At 44.5% G+C, this 16,719-nt stretch overlaps 1 protein-coding gene across 1 annotated transcript in view; it reads right to left on the bottom strand.

Moving 5' to 3' along the window:
- The window catches only part of LOC138638052 (intestinal-type alkaline phosphatase-like), a 119,597-nt gene extending 106,495 nt beyond the window's left edge, over positions 1-13,102 (bottom strand). Inside the window, exons 1-2 of the mRNA XM_069727022.1 lie at positions 12,933-13,102; positions 2,571-2,687 (exon numbers count right to left, since the gene is read on the bottom strand). Of these exons, the coding sequence (XP_069583123.1) occupies positions 2,571-2,687; positions 12,933-13,020 (205 nt within the window). The 5' untranslated portion in view covers positions 13,021-13,102. The remainder of the gene's footprint in view (positions 1-2,570; positions 2,688-12,932) is intronic.
- Positions 13,103-16,719: the final 3,617 nt, after the last annotated feature.

Here is a 16,719-nt window from a genome sequence, read left to right as displayed (position 1 = left end):
AGTCTCCTTCAAACACAGCACTGGGTCACAGGGCTATATGGGAAATTAGTATATACTTTAACATACAATCTTTTTTAATTGTAAAGACATCTACTTAAAATAATCAACAATACTGAGCTCTGTACATTTTAATTTAAAGGGAACCTATCACCCCCCCAGGCGTTTTTAACTAAAAGAGTCACCTTGTTCAGTACTAATGCTGCATTCTGTGAAGGTGGCCCTTTTTATGGGGTTCCCTTCCAACGCTGCAATCTTACTTTTTATAATTTGCCCGCCATACCTGTATTCTGTCTGGGGGGTATGTCTTTTCCCCCCGGACACAAACGCCTCCCAGCCATCGCTCAGTCCCTCCGTGCAAGGGGGGTGCCGCCTTCTCTGCCTTCATTAATGTCCCTGGTGCCTGCGCTGTAAGTTCCCATTATGTGATGTGAGTCAAAGAGCAGCGCAAAAATGAACAAATGAATGTCAGACATCACTTTTCAACCATGCTTCCACATAATTAAAAAACTGCTCCAGTTGTCTGTAGTTTGCCTTTTCCAAATGGCATGTTTCAGCTCTTTCCAAAGATGCTCAATAGGATTTAGGTCAGGGCTCATAGAACGCCACTTCAGAATAGCCCAATGCTTTCCTCTTAGCCATTCGTGGGTGTTTTTAGCTGTGTGTTTTGTGTCATTATCCTGTGGCAAGACCCTTTACCTGAGACTGAGACCAAGCTTTCTGACACTGGGCAGCACATTTCTCTCTAGAGTCCCTTGATAGTCTTGAGATTTCATTGTACACTGCACAGATCCTAGACACCCTGTGCCAGATGCAGCAAAGCAGCCCCAGAACATAACAGAGCCTCCTCCATGTTTCACAGTAGGGACAGTGTTCTTTTCTTCTATGCTTCATTTTTCCATCTGTGAACATAGAGCTGATGTGCCTTGCCAAAAAGTTCAATCTTTGTCTCATCTGTCAATAGGACATTCTCCCAGAAGCTTTGTGGCTTGTCAATATGTTGTTTGGCAAATTCCAGTCTATCTTTTTTATGATTTTGTTTCAACAATGATGTCCTCCTTGGTCCTCTCCCATGAAGTCCACTTTGGCTCATACAACGATGGATATTGCGATCTGACACTGATGTTCCTTGAGGTTGAAGTTCACCTTTTATCTGTTTGAAAGTTTTTCTGGGATCTTTTGTTACCATTCATATTATCCATCTGTTTGATTTGTCATCAGTTTTCCTCCTGCGGCCATGTCCAGAGAAGTTGGCTACAGTCCCATGGATCTTAAGTTTCTGAATAATATGTGCAACTGTAGTCACAGGAACATGAAACTCCTTGAAGATGGTCTTATAACTTTTACCTTTAACATGTTTGTCTATAATTTTCTTTCTAATCTCCTGAGACAACTCTTTCCTTCACTTCCTTTTGTCCATGTTGAGTGTGATACACACCATGTCACCAAACAGCACAGTGAGTATCTGTATATACAGGTCGACTCACTGATTCCGAGATTGTAGACACCTGTGATGCTAGTTAGTGGACACACCTTGATTTAACATGCCCCTTTTGCACATTATTTTCAGGGGTGCCATCATTTCTGTCCAGGCCTATTTCATGAGTTTTTTTTTTTTTTAATTCTGTGGAATCATGTCTGAAAAGCAATGTCTGTCTTTCATTTGTTCATGTACATAGATTGTGTATTTATTATAACTTTTTTTCAGATTCAACTTATTTCTGTTACCATTGTGGGTTTTTCTGTCATTAAACGAGGGGTACCAACAATTTTGACCATGTGTGTATTAATGGGTTATTTGACCTCAGTCTTTCCTAGGAATAACAGTTCAGATTCTGACCAAAAGAGGTGAAAATATCTGTTGCTTTGGGAACTTTCATTCATTCATATGTGAGTTATAAAAATAGCACAGCCCCATGCCCTCTGTAGTTCCAACTCCAGGAGACACAGTAACCACATTTACTTATCATCTCCTTGTTATTGCTTTGTTCATTATTTTTTAATGAGGTAGTTAATTCAGGGATACTGTATACTGCTCTGGGTCACAGCTGCTCCCCTGCTCCTGCTGCCCACACAAATATGGTTCTTGCATATTGGTCATTACAATGTGTAACAGTAATAGCTCACTCTCACATCCTATTCTTCCTATACCAGTTGCAAAGAGAACGGACTTTTCCGATCAGTAGTTCTACTCAATAATTAGAGAACCGATCAGCACGTCATCTTCAGACATACTTCAAGATTGTCTTGAACTATCTATAAGCCTGCCAAAAAAAGGAATACCTCCTAAAGTCCAGGAAAAATTGTCAAAGCACCCCAGCGGTGCCTAAATGTCTGGGAGCTTCACTGAGAAGGGGAGACCTTACTACTGAAGGAACCATCAATATACCTAAGAGAAGCCAACATTTCTGGAAATGGAATCCTAATGTTAGATTCTGCATTATGAGGTTCATCCCTCATGTCAGAAACATACTCTCTGTGGAGACATATATGACAGAGATATGTTGGGAAGGGTCTAGGCTCTGGAACAAAAATGATGCTTGATGCTTAATTTCCTTATATAACAATCTTACCATCTCCCAGGAAGAGAAGCAGATTCCGGGCTCTGTGCTTTATTGGTTTTAATTTTTCGGCTTCCTTAATCATACAAGACATTTTATCATTCCAGAACTCTGAAGTTTTCTCTTTGTCTATAAAAGTATAAAGAATGAAATCATAATGACGTTCTCTGTTATCTCTTATCATTGAGTTCATTGCACCGACATACTTTAAATGACTTTTTTATTACTATTAATCAATATGGAAGTAATAAATTGTTATTAATGACCACTAAATTGACCACTTGGGGTGTATCCACATCTGAAAGAGTTACATGAGAATATGGCATGAACTTTGCTACGGATTTGTCATGGAATTCAACATGCGCATGGCAAAGGGTGAAAAACCTGCAATTTCCACCCAAAATGGACATTAATTATTTCAATTATTTTAATACATTTCTAAAAACTTGCATAGAAACTGCCTAATCTCCTCATTACCATAGCTTCCAAATCCAGTCCCCTTTGCTGTCCATTGATGCAATGTATGAATATTAGGAGCCTGATTCATTAAGACTGGTGCTTTGCATTCTTAATAAAGACATGGCTGGAGCAATGTACACCTAATTCATTTAATTAGGTGCAGCTTACAGTTGCCGTGCACGGCCACCAAAAATATTACTCCTCTCAGGGACTGGAATAAATATGTTGAGTAATTCACGTCACAAAAGTAGCATAAATTTGTATTAATTTTCTGGGTGAATTTCACCTTGCCCTATCCAGCTCAACTCTACTCATATTGGTAGAGCTGACGGCGGGACTGGTTTAAAAATACCAAAAAAATTTGCACATCTTCAATTTGTGCTAAAATTCTGCAACATTTCAAGGTGTTGTAAAGGCAGAAAACTGATGAAAACACCCTGATAAATTGGGACCTAGAAGGTGACATCGCCACATCCATTGTTCTCAAAGAGGACCTATCACAAGGTGAAAAGTGTCCGTTTTTCTTATGTTTTATTTTTTGTTTACTTTTTTGCTTTTTGATCTTTTCTGTTTTGTTTACTTTTTTGTTTTGTTCCCGCTGCTCTCACACTAGCGAGTTTTACAGTCGTATTAGTGCAGAAAATACGTCCGTAAAACACGCCTAACAAACGTCCCAATTATTCTCTATGCCCCAGCTCCTATCTGCCGTATTTTACTGATCAGTATTATACGGCTTTCTACGGCCGTAGAAAATCTTATACATAACCAAAATCCACTAGTGGGCTTGCCATCTCCAAAGACAATACTTATCAACAACCACCATACTCATTTGCAGGTGAAAAAGAGGCATAAGCAAATATAAAACCATATATACTTTATTTTAGACATTAATAAAAAACAAGACAAGGATATTCATAAAATACTGACGGCAAGCAGGACAGAGTATTAAGCTTATGAACTATTTAAAGTCACAAAACGCACCCCATTTTAATAGTGCAAAAGAGTATTGTAGCGTGGCTAAAGGTTGTATAGTCGATGGGAGGTATGTATCACAGAGAAGGCTTGTCGCTGTGATGTAACCCGGAGTGTTTTCTTTAATACACATAAAGCAATAAGGAATTGTTTAGTATATTTGGGTCCGGGTTATGGGTAGCTATGAGAGATGGGAGGGTCTGGCTACCCATATACCTCACCCCTGGGTAAGGGGCATAACCATGCCTATCTATGTTTGTTTCATGACCTGTGGTGATGTCAGAAACACATGTCTATTCATGTGATGGGTTCCTGGGTGTGGTTACATCTATGTAAAGAGGTGTGTGTGGCACATGGAGAGAGTGTGTTTGGGAGTCTGTCAGAGTGGACACACTTCCATGTGTCCTGGCTGGACACTGCAGAGTGGCCTGTGTGTTGGACGGTTCCACGTGGGGACAGACGTCCTGAACAGCACACAGAGACCATCTTTAGGCTGGAGAGCCTGCGTGCTGGACATAGCACAGCCTGTGTGCCTACAGGTTTTAGAGAGAGCGGAGCTCTACTATGGACACTGAGGACTTTTCCGTCTGATGTAAGACTGTTTACCCTTGTGTTGCTGACTTAAATGGTTTATGGAGTGAATAAACCTACATGAACGCTGAAGAGAATGTGCCTCCTGTTTCCTCCTATGCATCCGAGCGAGTACAATCCCTACAATTGGTGGACAATGCGGGCAGCGGTCCAAGGAGCACATGTTGCAGCGCTGGCTGGTCTGAGCCAGAAGAGTGGACGGTCTTGACAACCGTGAGTAATGCTGATCGGGGTCAGTGAGAATTGCTGTTTATGGGATACCTCTGTGGAGAAGAGGGATCCGGGAACCTGTGTGGCCGGCACCAACAGGTAACGGTCAGGTGTCCGTGTGTACTGACCGGGGTCAGAGTGGAAGAAAACAGAGACAGTGCGTCTGGGTATCTCTGAGGCTGAGGGGTGTCCAGAAACCCGTGAAGTTGCCAACGTGTGACGGTCTGAAAACCGTGTATTGTACTGACCGGGGTCAGTGAAAAACTGTTTTTCGGCAATGTTAAAGCCGGATGTGTAACAGACCAGTGTCTGTGTTGTTCTGACCGGGGTCAGTAAAAGACTGTGTTTTTTTTTCTGCAAAGCACGTGTGCAGGTGCTTGCTGTGGACCGGCAAGTCCATGTATTTCTTTTTTTTCTTCTGTGATCGACTTGCTGTGGCTCGGCGGGGCCACGAAGACTGAAGGCGTCTGGCGGTAACTCGGCGGGGTTACGAAGTTTTGCTGTGGATCGGCGGGTCCACGAAGTCCGAGGTGCAGAGCCTTGTGAAGTGCAGTTGCAGCAAAAGAAAAAAAAAAAAAGACAGTGCTGGTTTAGAGTGTGCAGACTCTTAAAGGGCCAGAGTCACATTGGTGTGCTGTGCAAATTGGGGCCTGAGAGTACTGTGGGAAGTCCACAGGGTGTACCCCAGAGTGGGGTGGTGTCCCTAAAAAGTGGGTGGAGTCCCAAAAACGGAGCGGTGCCCAAATAATTATGGTTGGCCAAAAAGGGGCTGCGTCTCAAAAGGGATAGTTGCCCAAAAGGGGGTGGAGTCCCTAAAAGGGGCAGTGGCCCTAAAGGAGAAAATGGTCCACAAGGGGGCGGTAACCCAAAAGGGGGGAAAGTCCCTAAAAGGGGCGGTGGCCCTAAAGGAGAAAATGGTCCACGAGGGGGAGGTAACCCAAAAGGGGGTGGTGTCCAAAAAGGGGGCGGCGACCCAAATAGGGTTGGTGGCCCAAAAAGGGGTGGCGGTGAATACACTGATGGACTGTTGCCGGGTTCAGTGTTCGAACAGCACATGTTCAGAATATTGTACTGACTTTTCAACTGGCAAGATGACACAGAGCTGTTCTGTAGAAGTCAATGGAGTATGCGTGACTGGATCTCTGGACTCGGGGAGCCTGGTGACGCTGGTGAGCGCCACACTCCCTGTCTATCTGATTCCCAGAAGGAAGATGGAAGTCCATTGCGTTCATGGGGTCGCTAGGGATTATCCGGTGTCCAGGGTAATCGTTGAGACGCCCACGATTATTGTCAGCCATGATGTACCTGTAGTCCCAGACTTGCCATTCCCTGTTGTAATAGGCCAGGACTTTGAAAGGTTTTGGGACTTGTGGGAGGAAAGGGGAGTGTCTGGTTGCTCAAAAAGGATCCAGAATGACCCTAAGGGAGCCCCACCACAACAGGCGGCTGTAGTGATTCCGGATTGTGTGATGTGGGAAAAGGAGATAGCGACATCTAAGGTTAATAGTCCAGAGTTACGGGTGACCGGAAGAAAGTGTGGGTCTGACACCTGTTTAAGTGGGGACTTGCTGTTCCAGGATGACAGAGGGAGAGGGGGTGACTCCTATTCAGACTGTGACTCGAGCGCAAAGGGAAAAGATTGCAGTAAGGAGAAGCCGAGTAAAAATCACAGCTCTTCATCTCGTCACGGGGGACGCAAAAAGGCGGGACAAGTTACACCTTCTGAGAAGAAAGATGATGAGGAAGAGACAGGGTCAGGTGCAGATAACATTATTGTCCTTGATGAGGAGGTCACTTTATCTCTGATAAACCCTAGCACTGAGGTAGTTAGTGTCGGGCTAGGGTTAGAACAGATCTGTAGTAGACCCACGTCTGCAATGCCCGGAAAGACTGAACAGGCTCAGTATGATGAAGTACCTGATGATGAAGAGATGGAGAACTCTGAAGTTACCAAGAGTCCAGAGGTACCGAACAGTAAACAGACAGAGAGCCCAGGAGAGACCATAGAGGTGGTTGCGGAAACAGGTGGAACTCTGAAGAGGCAGAGTGTGGGTGGACAAGAGTCCCCGTTTGAAAGTTTAATTAAAGAACTGGTAGTGCGATATGTGCTGGCCAAAAGAGAGCAGGACCATAACATAGAGCTGCTTAAATAAACTGTTGAACAAGAAAGGGTCCTGAGGCAAGCAATTGAGCACAAAGTGGGTGACCTAGAGAAGGAGGTCGTTCAACTCAGAGGTGACCTATCAGTGTGTCGGGCCATGAATAGGGCCATATTGAAAGATATGGATGTGCTCAGAATGGCTCAAGAAAAGCATCAGCAGGAGCTTCTCCAGAGAGAGGAGGAACGTCGCTGCCTGGCAGTGGAGTTGCCAATACCCATCTTGGCGAAGGCTCAAGCAGAAGAAAAGATTGGGGAAGAGTTAGTGCTTAAGGCGGAACAAGATAGTCACCCGGTTGTGGCAGATGTTCGTGAAGATGAGACCCCGCTTTTCAAGAGCATAATAGAAGTACCCGAAGACATGCGAGAAGTGTGTGCCAGGAAGGGTGTGCATGAAGCATTTAGAAAGGCAGTAGATGCTTGTAGTGTGCACTGGGCGCCTGAGACTCAGCAATTGGTCATACTGTCGACTAGGGAAGTCACGGTGAAGCGGGTGGCTGTCCTGAGGGATATGCACCTACACTGCCTCCGTACAAAGCAGAAGATCATTTTGAAGAATGATGAAGCCGTTCGACGTTTGGAGCGTGAAAGGAAAGCTCTTAGTCGGCTGGGCTTAGTGGAAGACACAGTCCAAGTACCTAAAGGTCTGGTGGCGAAAGTCATTGGGAAACTTGGGAGAGTGATGCAGGAGATGGTGGATAAATCCGGTCTGAAGAGACTGAGGATACTCGCTGATGAAGAGGTCCAGGTCATGAGTGAAGATGGGATGGTTCCGTTCCTGGTTGTCGGATCCAGAGAGAGTCTCAGGAATATCCGCATGCTCCTGGAATATCGCATGGCATACCTAAGGGAGGTAGAGCAGCTGAGACTTGAGAGACGGCAAGTTAATAAACAGCTGCCAGAGAGACGAAGAAGTTTGCGCAAGACCAGAAGTCCTCAAGCTGAAGCTAACAGAGGATATAGAGGTAAAGTGAAGAGCTGCTCTCCGAAGAAAGACAATAGGAGAGATCAAGAACCGAGAGAGAACCGAAGGTGGTCAGATGGAAGAGTTAGAAGTAGTGACTCCTCAGTTAGTTCAGGGCTCAGTGACCTAAGCGGGAGATCCTATAGCAGACGAGATGACAAGGGGTCATCGTTATCAAAGGATGTGACGGAAAGGGATGACGAATGCCGACGAAAGGGTTCAATAACAGGCTCTGACTTAGACAGATGGCTTGACTGTCAGGGATGACTGAAAGGGGTCTCTAGTCGGTTTAGGACAAGTGCCAAGCCCCACGGCTTTAGGCAGAGGGGGGAGGTATGTAGCGTGGCTAAAGGTTGTATAGTCGACGGGAGGTATGTATCACAGAGAAGGCTTGTCGCTGTGATGTAACCCGGAGTGTTTTCTTTAATACACAAAAAGCAATAAGGAATTGTTTAGTATATTTGGGTCCGGGTTACGGGTAGCTATGAGAGATGGGAGGGTCTGGCTACCCATATACCTCACCCCTGGGTAAGGGGCATAACCGTGCCTATCTATGTTTGTTTCAGGACCTGTGGTGATGTCAGAACCACATGTCTAATCATGTGATGGGTTCCTGGGTGTGGTTACACCTATGTAAAGAGGTGTGTGTGTGGCACATAGAGAGAGTGTGTTTGGGAGTCTGTCAGAGTGGACACACTTCCATGTGTCCTGGCTGGACACTGCAGAGTGGCCTGTGTGTTGGACTGTTCCACGTGGGGACAGACGTCCTGAACAGCACACAGAGACCATCTTTAGGCTGGAGAGCCTACGTGCTGGACATAGAACAGCCTGTGTGCCTACAGGTCTGAGAGAGAGCGGAGCTCTACTATGGACACTGAGGACTTTTCCGTCTGATGTAAGACTGTTTACCCTTGTGTTGCTGACTTAAATGGTTTATGGAGTGAATAAACCTACATGAACGCTGAAGAGAATGTGCCTCCTGTTTCCTCCTATGCATCCGAGCGAGTACAATCCCTACAGTATATAAGAACTGCATAATGACCTATATACTTGGTCTACCTCTGCAGGATGTTAAGTTATTAAGTTATAAGGACACACTCAGTTCAGGGAAAAGTCTGATAACTTTTCCTAAGAAACCCATACAAATTCTATAGGTATATAGACTATCACAGCCTTATACTCCATTTTGAGGAAGCCACAGAGGCGAAACGGCGCTGTCGGTGTGACTGATGTGCATGCAGGACAGGAAGCGTATTAAATGTAAGTTGTATAGGACTTGAGCCGCTTATGATATAGCTGATATCAGCGAGTGTGCTTGCCATTTATGCAGGCTGTACTAGCGACTAGAGCCGCTTATGATATAGCTGACATCAGCGTATTTACTTGTCATTTATGCAGGCTGCACTAGCGAATAGAGTTGCGTATGATATAGTTGATATCAGTGAGTTTGCTTGCCGGCTATTTAGGCTGTGTTAGGTGGCACCGCCATTTCTTTTGCACAGGACACTTTTTCAGACCAGGTGATACGGGTTAGGGAAGTATAAGGCTGTGATAGTCTATATACCTATAGAATTTGTATGGGTTTCTTAGGAAAAGTTATTAGACTTTTCCCTGAATTGAGTGTGTCCTTATTACTTAATAACTTAACATCCTGTAGAGGTAGACCAAGTATATATTGTCTCGGACCAAGGAAAACTCTCGGCTCACTCGCACCCATATAAGCCTATGGGTGCGAGTGAGACAGCGCACACCACTCGGATAACATCCGAGTGATGTGCGCTATAAGCGGACCCCAGCAATGGAGGAGATGGAGAAATTAATTTCTCCGCCTCCTCCGCAGCTGTGCTCCAATCCTCCCTGTGCGAGAGAATCGGAGCACAGACGCATGACACTCGGCTCCTGCTCTGCTGCGAGCAGGAGCCGAGGGTCATTAGCATATCGCATCCGATGCTCTCGCATCGGATGCAATACGCTAGTGTGACGCCGGCCTAATACTCTGTCCTACTTGCCATCAGTATTTTATGAATATCCTTGTCTTGTTTTTTATTAATGTCTAAAATAAAGTATATATGGTTTTATATTTGCTTATGCCTCTTTGCGGAAGGTATGGATATCGTTGGTTTATTATTTTTTTTTGTTACTGATCGAGGGTCTTCAGTGATTGGATTGAGCGTAGAATAAAATATTACAACAACCTTTGATTTTATTTCATTAAAATAATTTTTAATGATGTGTTTGTGTATTTTTTAACCCTTTACTAGTATTGGATTAATAATGGATAGGTGTCATAATTGACGCCTCTCCATTATTAATTTGGCTTAATGTCACCTTACAATAGCAAGGTGGCATTAACCCTTCATTACCCCATATCCCACCGCTACACGGGAATGGGAAGAGAGTGGCCAAGTGCCAGAATAGGCGCATCTTACAGATGTGCCTTTTCTGGGGTGGCTGGGGGCAGATGTTTTTAGCCACGGGGGGGCCAATAACCGTGGACCCTCTCCAGGCTATTAATACAGTATCTGCCCTCAGTCACTGGCTTTACTACTCTGGCGGAGAAAATTGCGTGGGAGCCCACGCCAATTTTTTCCGCCATTTAGCCCTTTAATTTAATAGCTAGAACGGCCAAATTTTGCATATACACACTACTAACATTAGTAGTGTGGAATATGCAAAAAAAAGGTGATATGACATGGTTTACTGTATGTAAACCATGTCTCATATCATGTCGGGTTTAGGAAGGAGACAGCAAAAGCCGGCAATTGAATTACCGGCTTTAAAGCTATCTAGCGCTGTATGAAGTAATAATATATATACATATATGTGTCTACTGACATACAGTATATATATATATATATATATCTAGACAGTGTATATGTTTTTGTTTTTTTTTTACACATGGATCCCTTGTATAGCCGTATGTTGGTTTTGCAAGCCTGCGAGAAAAACACGCAGTGCGGATGCCATACGGATTACATACGGAGGATGCCATGCGCAAAAAACGCTGAAACACCCTGCCTACTCTGCCTATTTTGGGGACTTTTCAGCGTATTACGGCCATAATATACGGACCGTATTGTCTTACGCTGAGTGTGACTCCAGCCTTATGGTTTAACAAGGGGACGTTGTTCATAGGGCAATTTTGCTAGGCAGCATAAAAGATAGGAATCCAGGGAATTCTGTGAGCCAAGTCTCATGGATAAAGGCCATAAAAAGTAGTACTAAATAAAAAAGCCCAAATCGAACCATATGGGGGATTTAAAAAATAAACAATGCAGTACTCAGGGGAGCATGGAATGAGATAAGAGCAAAAGCTGGATGCTTTGACCTGGTGACAGTCAAATTCAGCAGTCGCTTCCCTGGCTGCATTCTCAGATTCCAGTCAGGTGGGTAAATCACAAAAGCACCATATTGAGAGCTATGGTCACAACAACCTGTCCATTAGTTGTTTACCCACCACAGAGAAAATATTACATGATTTGTCAGCAGATACAACAGTATCCAGTACAGACAATACTCGGTGAGATAAATGCATCAGCAGCAACTGTACAGATCTGTAGGCCAGTTAGGTGCAGGGTTTCATTCTGCAGTCCAAGCTATTCTCATGACTGGATTGCATCCACTTTTCTGAGAGCAGGACTAGCCATGTACCGGTTTCTAGCTTCTGAAAGCACATATTAAACCATGTAATAGATTAAATTTCCCTGTAAGTTACCTGCCCCTGCAATGCTTTGTTCACAATTTATCAAAATACTTAGAGCACCACTCTGGAATTTTTTTTAATTTCACCACTGGATAGGTATCAATAATGTATGTGTGTAGTAAAATTCTTAACAGTGACTTTCTTCTGTTTTCAGCACCATTCCGGTCCCTCGCCACCATGTAATGCCTGGCCGGAAGTCACTAAGAACGATTACTCGCCATTATTATATGTCTATGAGAGCCTTGTTCTGAGAAGTAACTTTTGGTCTGACCAACAAACACAGGAGTGATCCAGCCAGTCACAACTCCGGGCACATGGTGCAGGAGAGTGGAGTGGTGTTAGAAACAACTGAAGTAAGTACCACCTCTCCCCTACACAGCATGATAGGCCAACATATCCCCTAAACACATTACAGTAAGCCCATAACTTCACTATTCACAGTATGAACTCATCATCTTTACTTCATCTTGTCTAGCCACCTACCTGATCTATCTATCACAATTAATGACACCACCCTTTCCGCAGTACAAGAAGTCCACTGCCTCTGAGTTACCCTCGACTCTGCCCTGTCCTTCAAAACACACATTTAAGCTCTTGCCACCTCCTGCTGTCTCCAACTCAAATATACTTCCAGAATCCATCCTTTCCTCAACCCCGAATCTACTAAAATTTCAGTGCATGCCCTCATCATCTCCCACATCTATTACTGCAATATTCTCCTCTGGGGCCTCCCTGCTAACACTCTTGCACCTCTCTAGTCTGTCATTAACTCTGCTGCCCAACTAATCCACCTCTCTCCACATTACACCTCTGCTTCTCCCCTCTGCAAACCCCTTCATTGGCTCCCATTTCACCAACATATCCAGTTCAAACTGCTAACACTGATCTACAAAGCCATCCATAATCTGTCTCCTCCGTATATCTCCAATATCTTCCAACACGCAACCTCCAGTCCTGGCAAGACCTCCTTCTCTCTTCCACACTCATACGTTCATCACCAAATGGCCTCCAAGACTTCTCCCGAGCGTCCGCCATCCTCTGGAATTTTGTGCTTGAATACATCTGACTGTCTCACTGTAGTGACCTTGCTGACAACTTACAATTAAGCAGGGGTGCATGATGAAGTTGAAAATCAAGGGAGCAGCGTGCTCCTGCAGATGAGGTTAAGAAAACCCCTTTAAGTTTGGTAGTTAAGCTGAATACTACTGTAGAACTGTATAAAGTAGATACTGAACTATGCCCACCATGCCTAAAACCCCTACTACATATGTTCCTAACGATAAGTGGTGGCTACAAAATAGAATAGTTTTTTCTTACCTGGAATGGAAGCAGATAGTGTAGTGGACAAGAAACTGATCAATATTCCCAGTCTCACACTTGTAAGAGCCATAGTTTTACTCTTCATGATTGTTCTTAGCTGCCAAACTTGTAAAATGAACAGATCCTTCAGTGGGACAGAGTTTCTATCCCAGGTCTACATAGAATGTGATGCCAACTCGTGTAATTTCATTTTTACAACCTGATCTCTAACTGATATAAGTTGTAGGCACTCCCATTCTGAAATATTTTATTGAAGGGATTAATCTCTGGAAATTGTGCCAAATTGCTTAATTAAAAGTTGTCATTGTGTGAAAAGCTTTAAACAGAACCTGTCATGCTTTATTCTTCTCTGCCTGGGGCAACAAACAAATGACAAAAACACTGATTCCAGCACTTAGTCACTTTATTTTTTTATAGTAGTAGTAGTAGTAGTATTCATACATTTATTTATCAGATGCAGAACATAAGCCCTCTTAGCGCAATGCATGCTCTATGGGGTTCTAGATACTCCTGAGATGTGAGTTCTCCCACCATTTACTACTGATTGACACACAGTATACAGAGTAAGCTGTCAATCATTGGTGGATGGATATTGAGTACTCCACAGCTCAGAGAAAAAGGTCTCCTCTCTCATTGAACATTGAGTTAGAAGGGTCAGTATTTTAAGGATTTTCTTAGATTATGAACATCTAATAACTCCCTTTGTTCCTATTCAGGTACTCAGATAAATATATTTCCTTTTGTTATATGTCTATTGAGGCATACCGGAAAAATCCTTCCAATAGGAAGATAAATTGGTAGGTCAATCAGTGCCACTAACAGGTTTTGCATCACTTTGACGTGAGTTTATAAAATTGACTGTGTGTGCAGCTCATTGTTATACTCAGTCCAATCAACGAGATCACAACCATGACATGGCAGTAGTGGGGATTGTGAAGGCAATTTACCTCATTATTTGGGCCACAACTAGAGTTGAGCGACCTTGACCTTTTTAGAGTCGAGCCGGGTTTTGCGAAACCCGACTATGTCCAAAGTCGGGTCGAGTGAAATCGGCCGATTATGACGTAAAGTCGGGATCGACCGAAACACGAAACCCAATGCAAGTCAATGGGGCAGCATAGTCGGCAGTGAGTGGGGGCCAGGAAAACACCTAGAGTGCCCATTTTAATGTCAAAACCATCCATTCTTCTTAATGAAGCTTGTCAAGCGTAATTTACCTTATAATAATTGGAAGGCATTTGAAATTGGGGGTCATTTGGCTAAAGTTGTGGGGGGTAGGGCTGGTTCAAGTAATTAGTGGGCCCAGGAAATCTGGACCACGTCACGGCAGTGGAGCAGGGAGAGGTAAGTATTTCAACTTTGCAAGTGCTGTGAACCTGAGCAAGCAGGGGGGGCCCACTCGTTGGCATTGGCACTGGCACAGGGCCCCTCAAAGTACAGCGGTGTGTTTGCACGGCGGGGGCGCCTCCCACCGGCAGCAACACTTTTGCGTACTATGAGAGGCCCTGTGCCAGTGACGTCGCCAACTAGTATTCCTCCCCCCACCTGATGAAGGAACCTGCACTTTCATCTGCACCTTCCTCTTTGTCCCCGTGTAAGGTGGTATGGTATGCGGGAAGAGCAACCTGACTTTCAGCAGGGTCACAATGTTGTTGTGTAGCGTGCACGGGGAATGTTGCGTTATGGGTCAATGTACCAGCAGACTCATCTATCACTGGCTGGGCAATGGGCACGATGAAGTGGAAACACAGATATAGGCCCAAAGAAGAAAGTGGGCTAAATGCAGTTCAAAATTGGTAACACAGGAATAACCAGGGGGCATTGCAGTGGAGGACAACTGGAATGAGAGGCTGACACAGAGAGTAGGGCCAAATCAGTAAGTAGTCGAAATGCAGTTCAAAATTGGCAACCGTAGTAAACAGGCGGCACAGCTTTGTTCAGTGGAGGAGAACAGCAAGGAGTGGCAGACACCGATAGTAGGCCCCAAACCAACTAGTACGCCAAATGCAGTTGTTCCATTTAACCACAATTTAATGAGAGCCTGAAGATAGAAGCTCAGGAAAGGCAACCTGGGGAACACCTTGGAGTGTAACACACCATCTCTCTCCACCCCATACCCATTTTGTAGGCCTAATGCTGTGTACTTTTCTACAACTACTAAACGAGAGTCGGAAGACCGAAGCAATGGCAAGGAAACCTGGGGAACACCTTGGAGTGTAACACACCATCTCTCTCCACCCCATACCCAATTTGTAGGCCTAATGCAGCCTACTTTCCGACACCTACTAAACGAGAGCATGAAGATCGAAGCTCAGGAAAGGCAACCTGGGGAACACCTTGGAGTGTAACACACCATCTCTCTCCACCCCATACCCATTTTGTAGGCCTAATGCTGTGTACTTTTCCACCAACTACTAAACGAGAGCCGGAAGATCGAAGCTCATGAAAGGCAACCCGGGGAACACCTTGGAGTGTAACACAACCTCTCTCTACACCACGAAAGGGCTGATTCTTAGGAAGGAAGGCTGTTGTAAATAAGCATTGCGCGTCCGAGGGTGATTATATTCTTATTCGGTATCTACTCACCCTCGGACGCGCCATGCTTCTTGATTTGTAATTAATGTTTATTTGCAATGTGCTTTTGACTTACTCAATTATTTTTTTAATTATTGATTTTATTAAATTAATAGTTTAACATCTTATTGGAAATAATTTAAAGGAGACGCGACAGGACAACACTCGGTGGATGCCATATCTGTGTTAACAACTCCAAAAAACTTTCAGTTAACTTCTTGCAGGAGAAAGAAATTGTAGCTGTTGGACCTTTGTAGTACAGTTCCAGATATTTGTTGTGTGTTTGTTTTGATTGTTAAAATGTCTGCATTTGAGATCTCAACACGATCTTATTTTTTATAATCAAATTAATTTTTTTTATATTTAATGATGTTGGTTCAAGGGGTACACGGGCAGCAATAGACAGGTCAGTGGAGGCCTAGTGGAAGGAGTGACGGCAGACAGGCATCAAAGGCCTAACATTGGGCTGGCTGTAGGCAAGTTAAAATTGGTTCCAGGGGAACACGGCCATCAGTGGCCTGGTCAGTGTAGTTGTAGTTGAAAGAACGGGACGCAGACAGGCTTCGAAGGCCTAACATAACAAACTTGGGCTGGCTGTAGGCACTTTTAAATTTGTTCCAGGGGTACATGGGCAGCAGTGTATGGTCAGTGGAAGTCTAGTGGAAGGAGTGACCGCAGACAGGCTTCCAAGGCCTAACATAACAAACTTGGGCTGGCTGTAGGCACTTTTAAATTGGTTCCAGGGGTACACGGGCAGCAGTGGTCTGGTCAGTGGAAGTCTAGTGGAAGGAGTGACCGCAGACAGGCTTCCAAGGCCTAACATAACAAACTTGGGCTGGCTGTAGGCACTTTTAAATTGGTTCCAGGGGTACACGGGCAGCAGTGGTCTGGTCTGTGGAAGTCTAGTGGAAGGAGTGACCGCAGACAGGCTTCGAAGGCCTAACATAACAAACTTGGGCTGGCTGTAGGCACTTTTAAATTGGTTCCAGGGGTACACGGGCAGCAGTGGTCTGGTCTGTGGAAGTCTAGTGGAAGGAGTGACCGCAGACAGGCTTCGAAGGCCTAACATAACAAACTTGGGCTGGCTGTAGGCACTTTTAAATTGGTTCCAGGGGTACACGGGCAGCAGTGGTCTGGTCAGTGGAAGTCTAGTGGAAGGAGTGACCGCAGACAGGCTTCCAAGGCCTAACATAACAAACTTGGGCTGGCT

This window comes from Ranitomeya imitator, chromosome 5, assembly GCF_032444005.1.
Source record: "Ranitomeya imitator isolate aRanImi1 chromosome 5, aRanImi1.pri, whole genome shotgun sequence".
NCBI classification, from domain to species: Eukaryota; Metazoa; Chordata; class Amphibia; order Anura; family Dendrobatidae; genus Ranitomeya; species Ranitomeya imitator.
The sequence above is the reverse complement of the archived record's forward strand: the minus strand, read 5'-3'. Positions and strand labels throughout refer to the sequence as shown.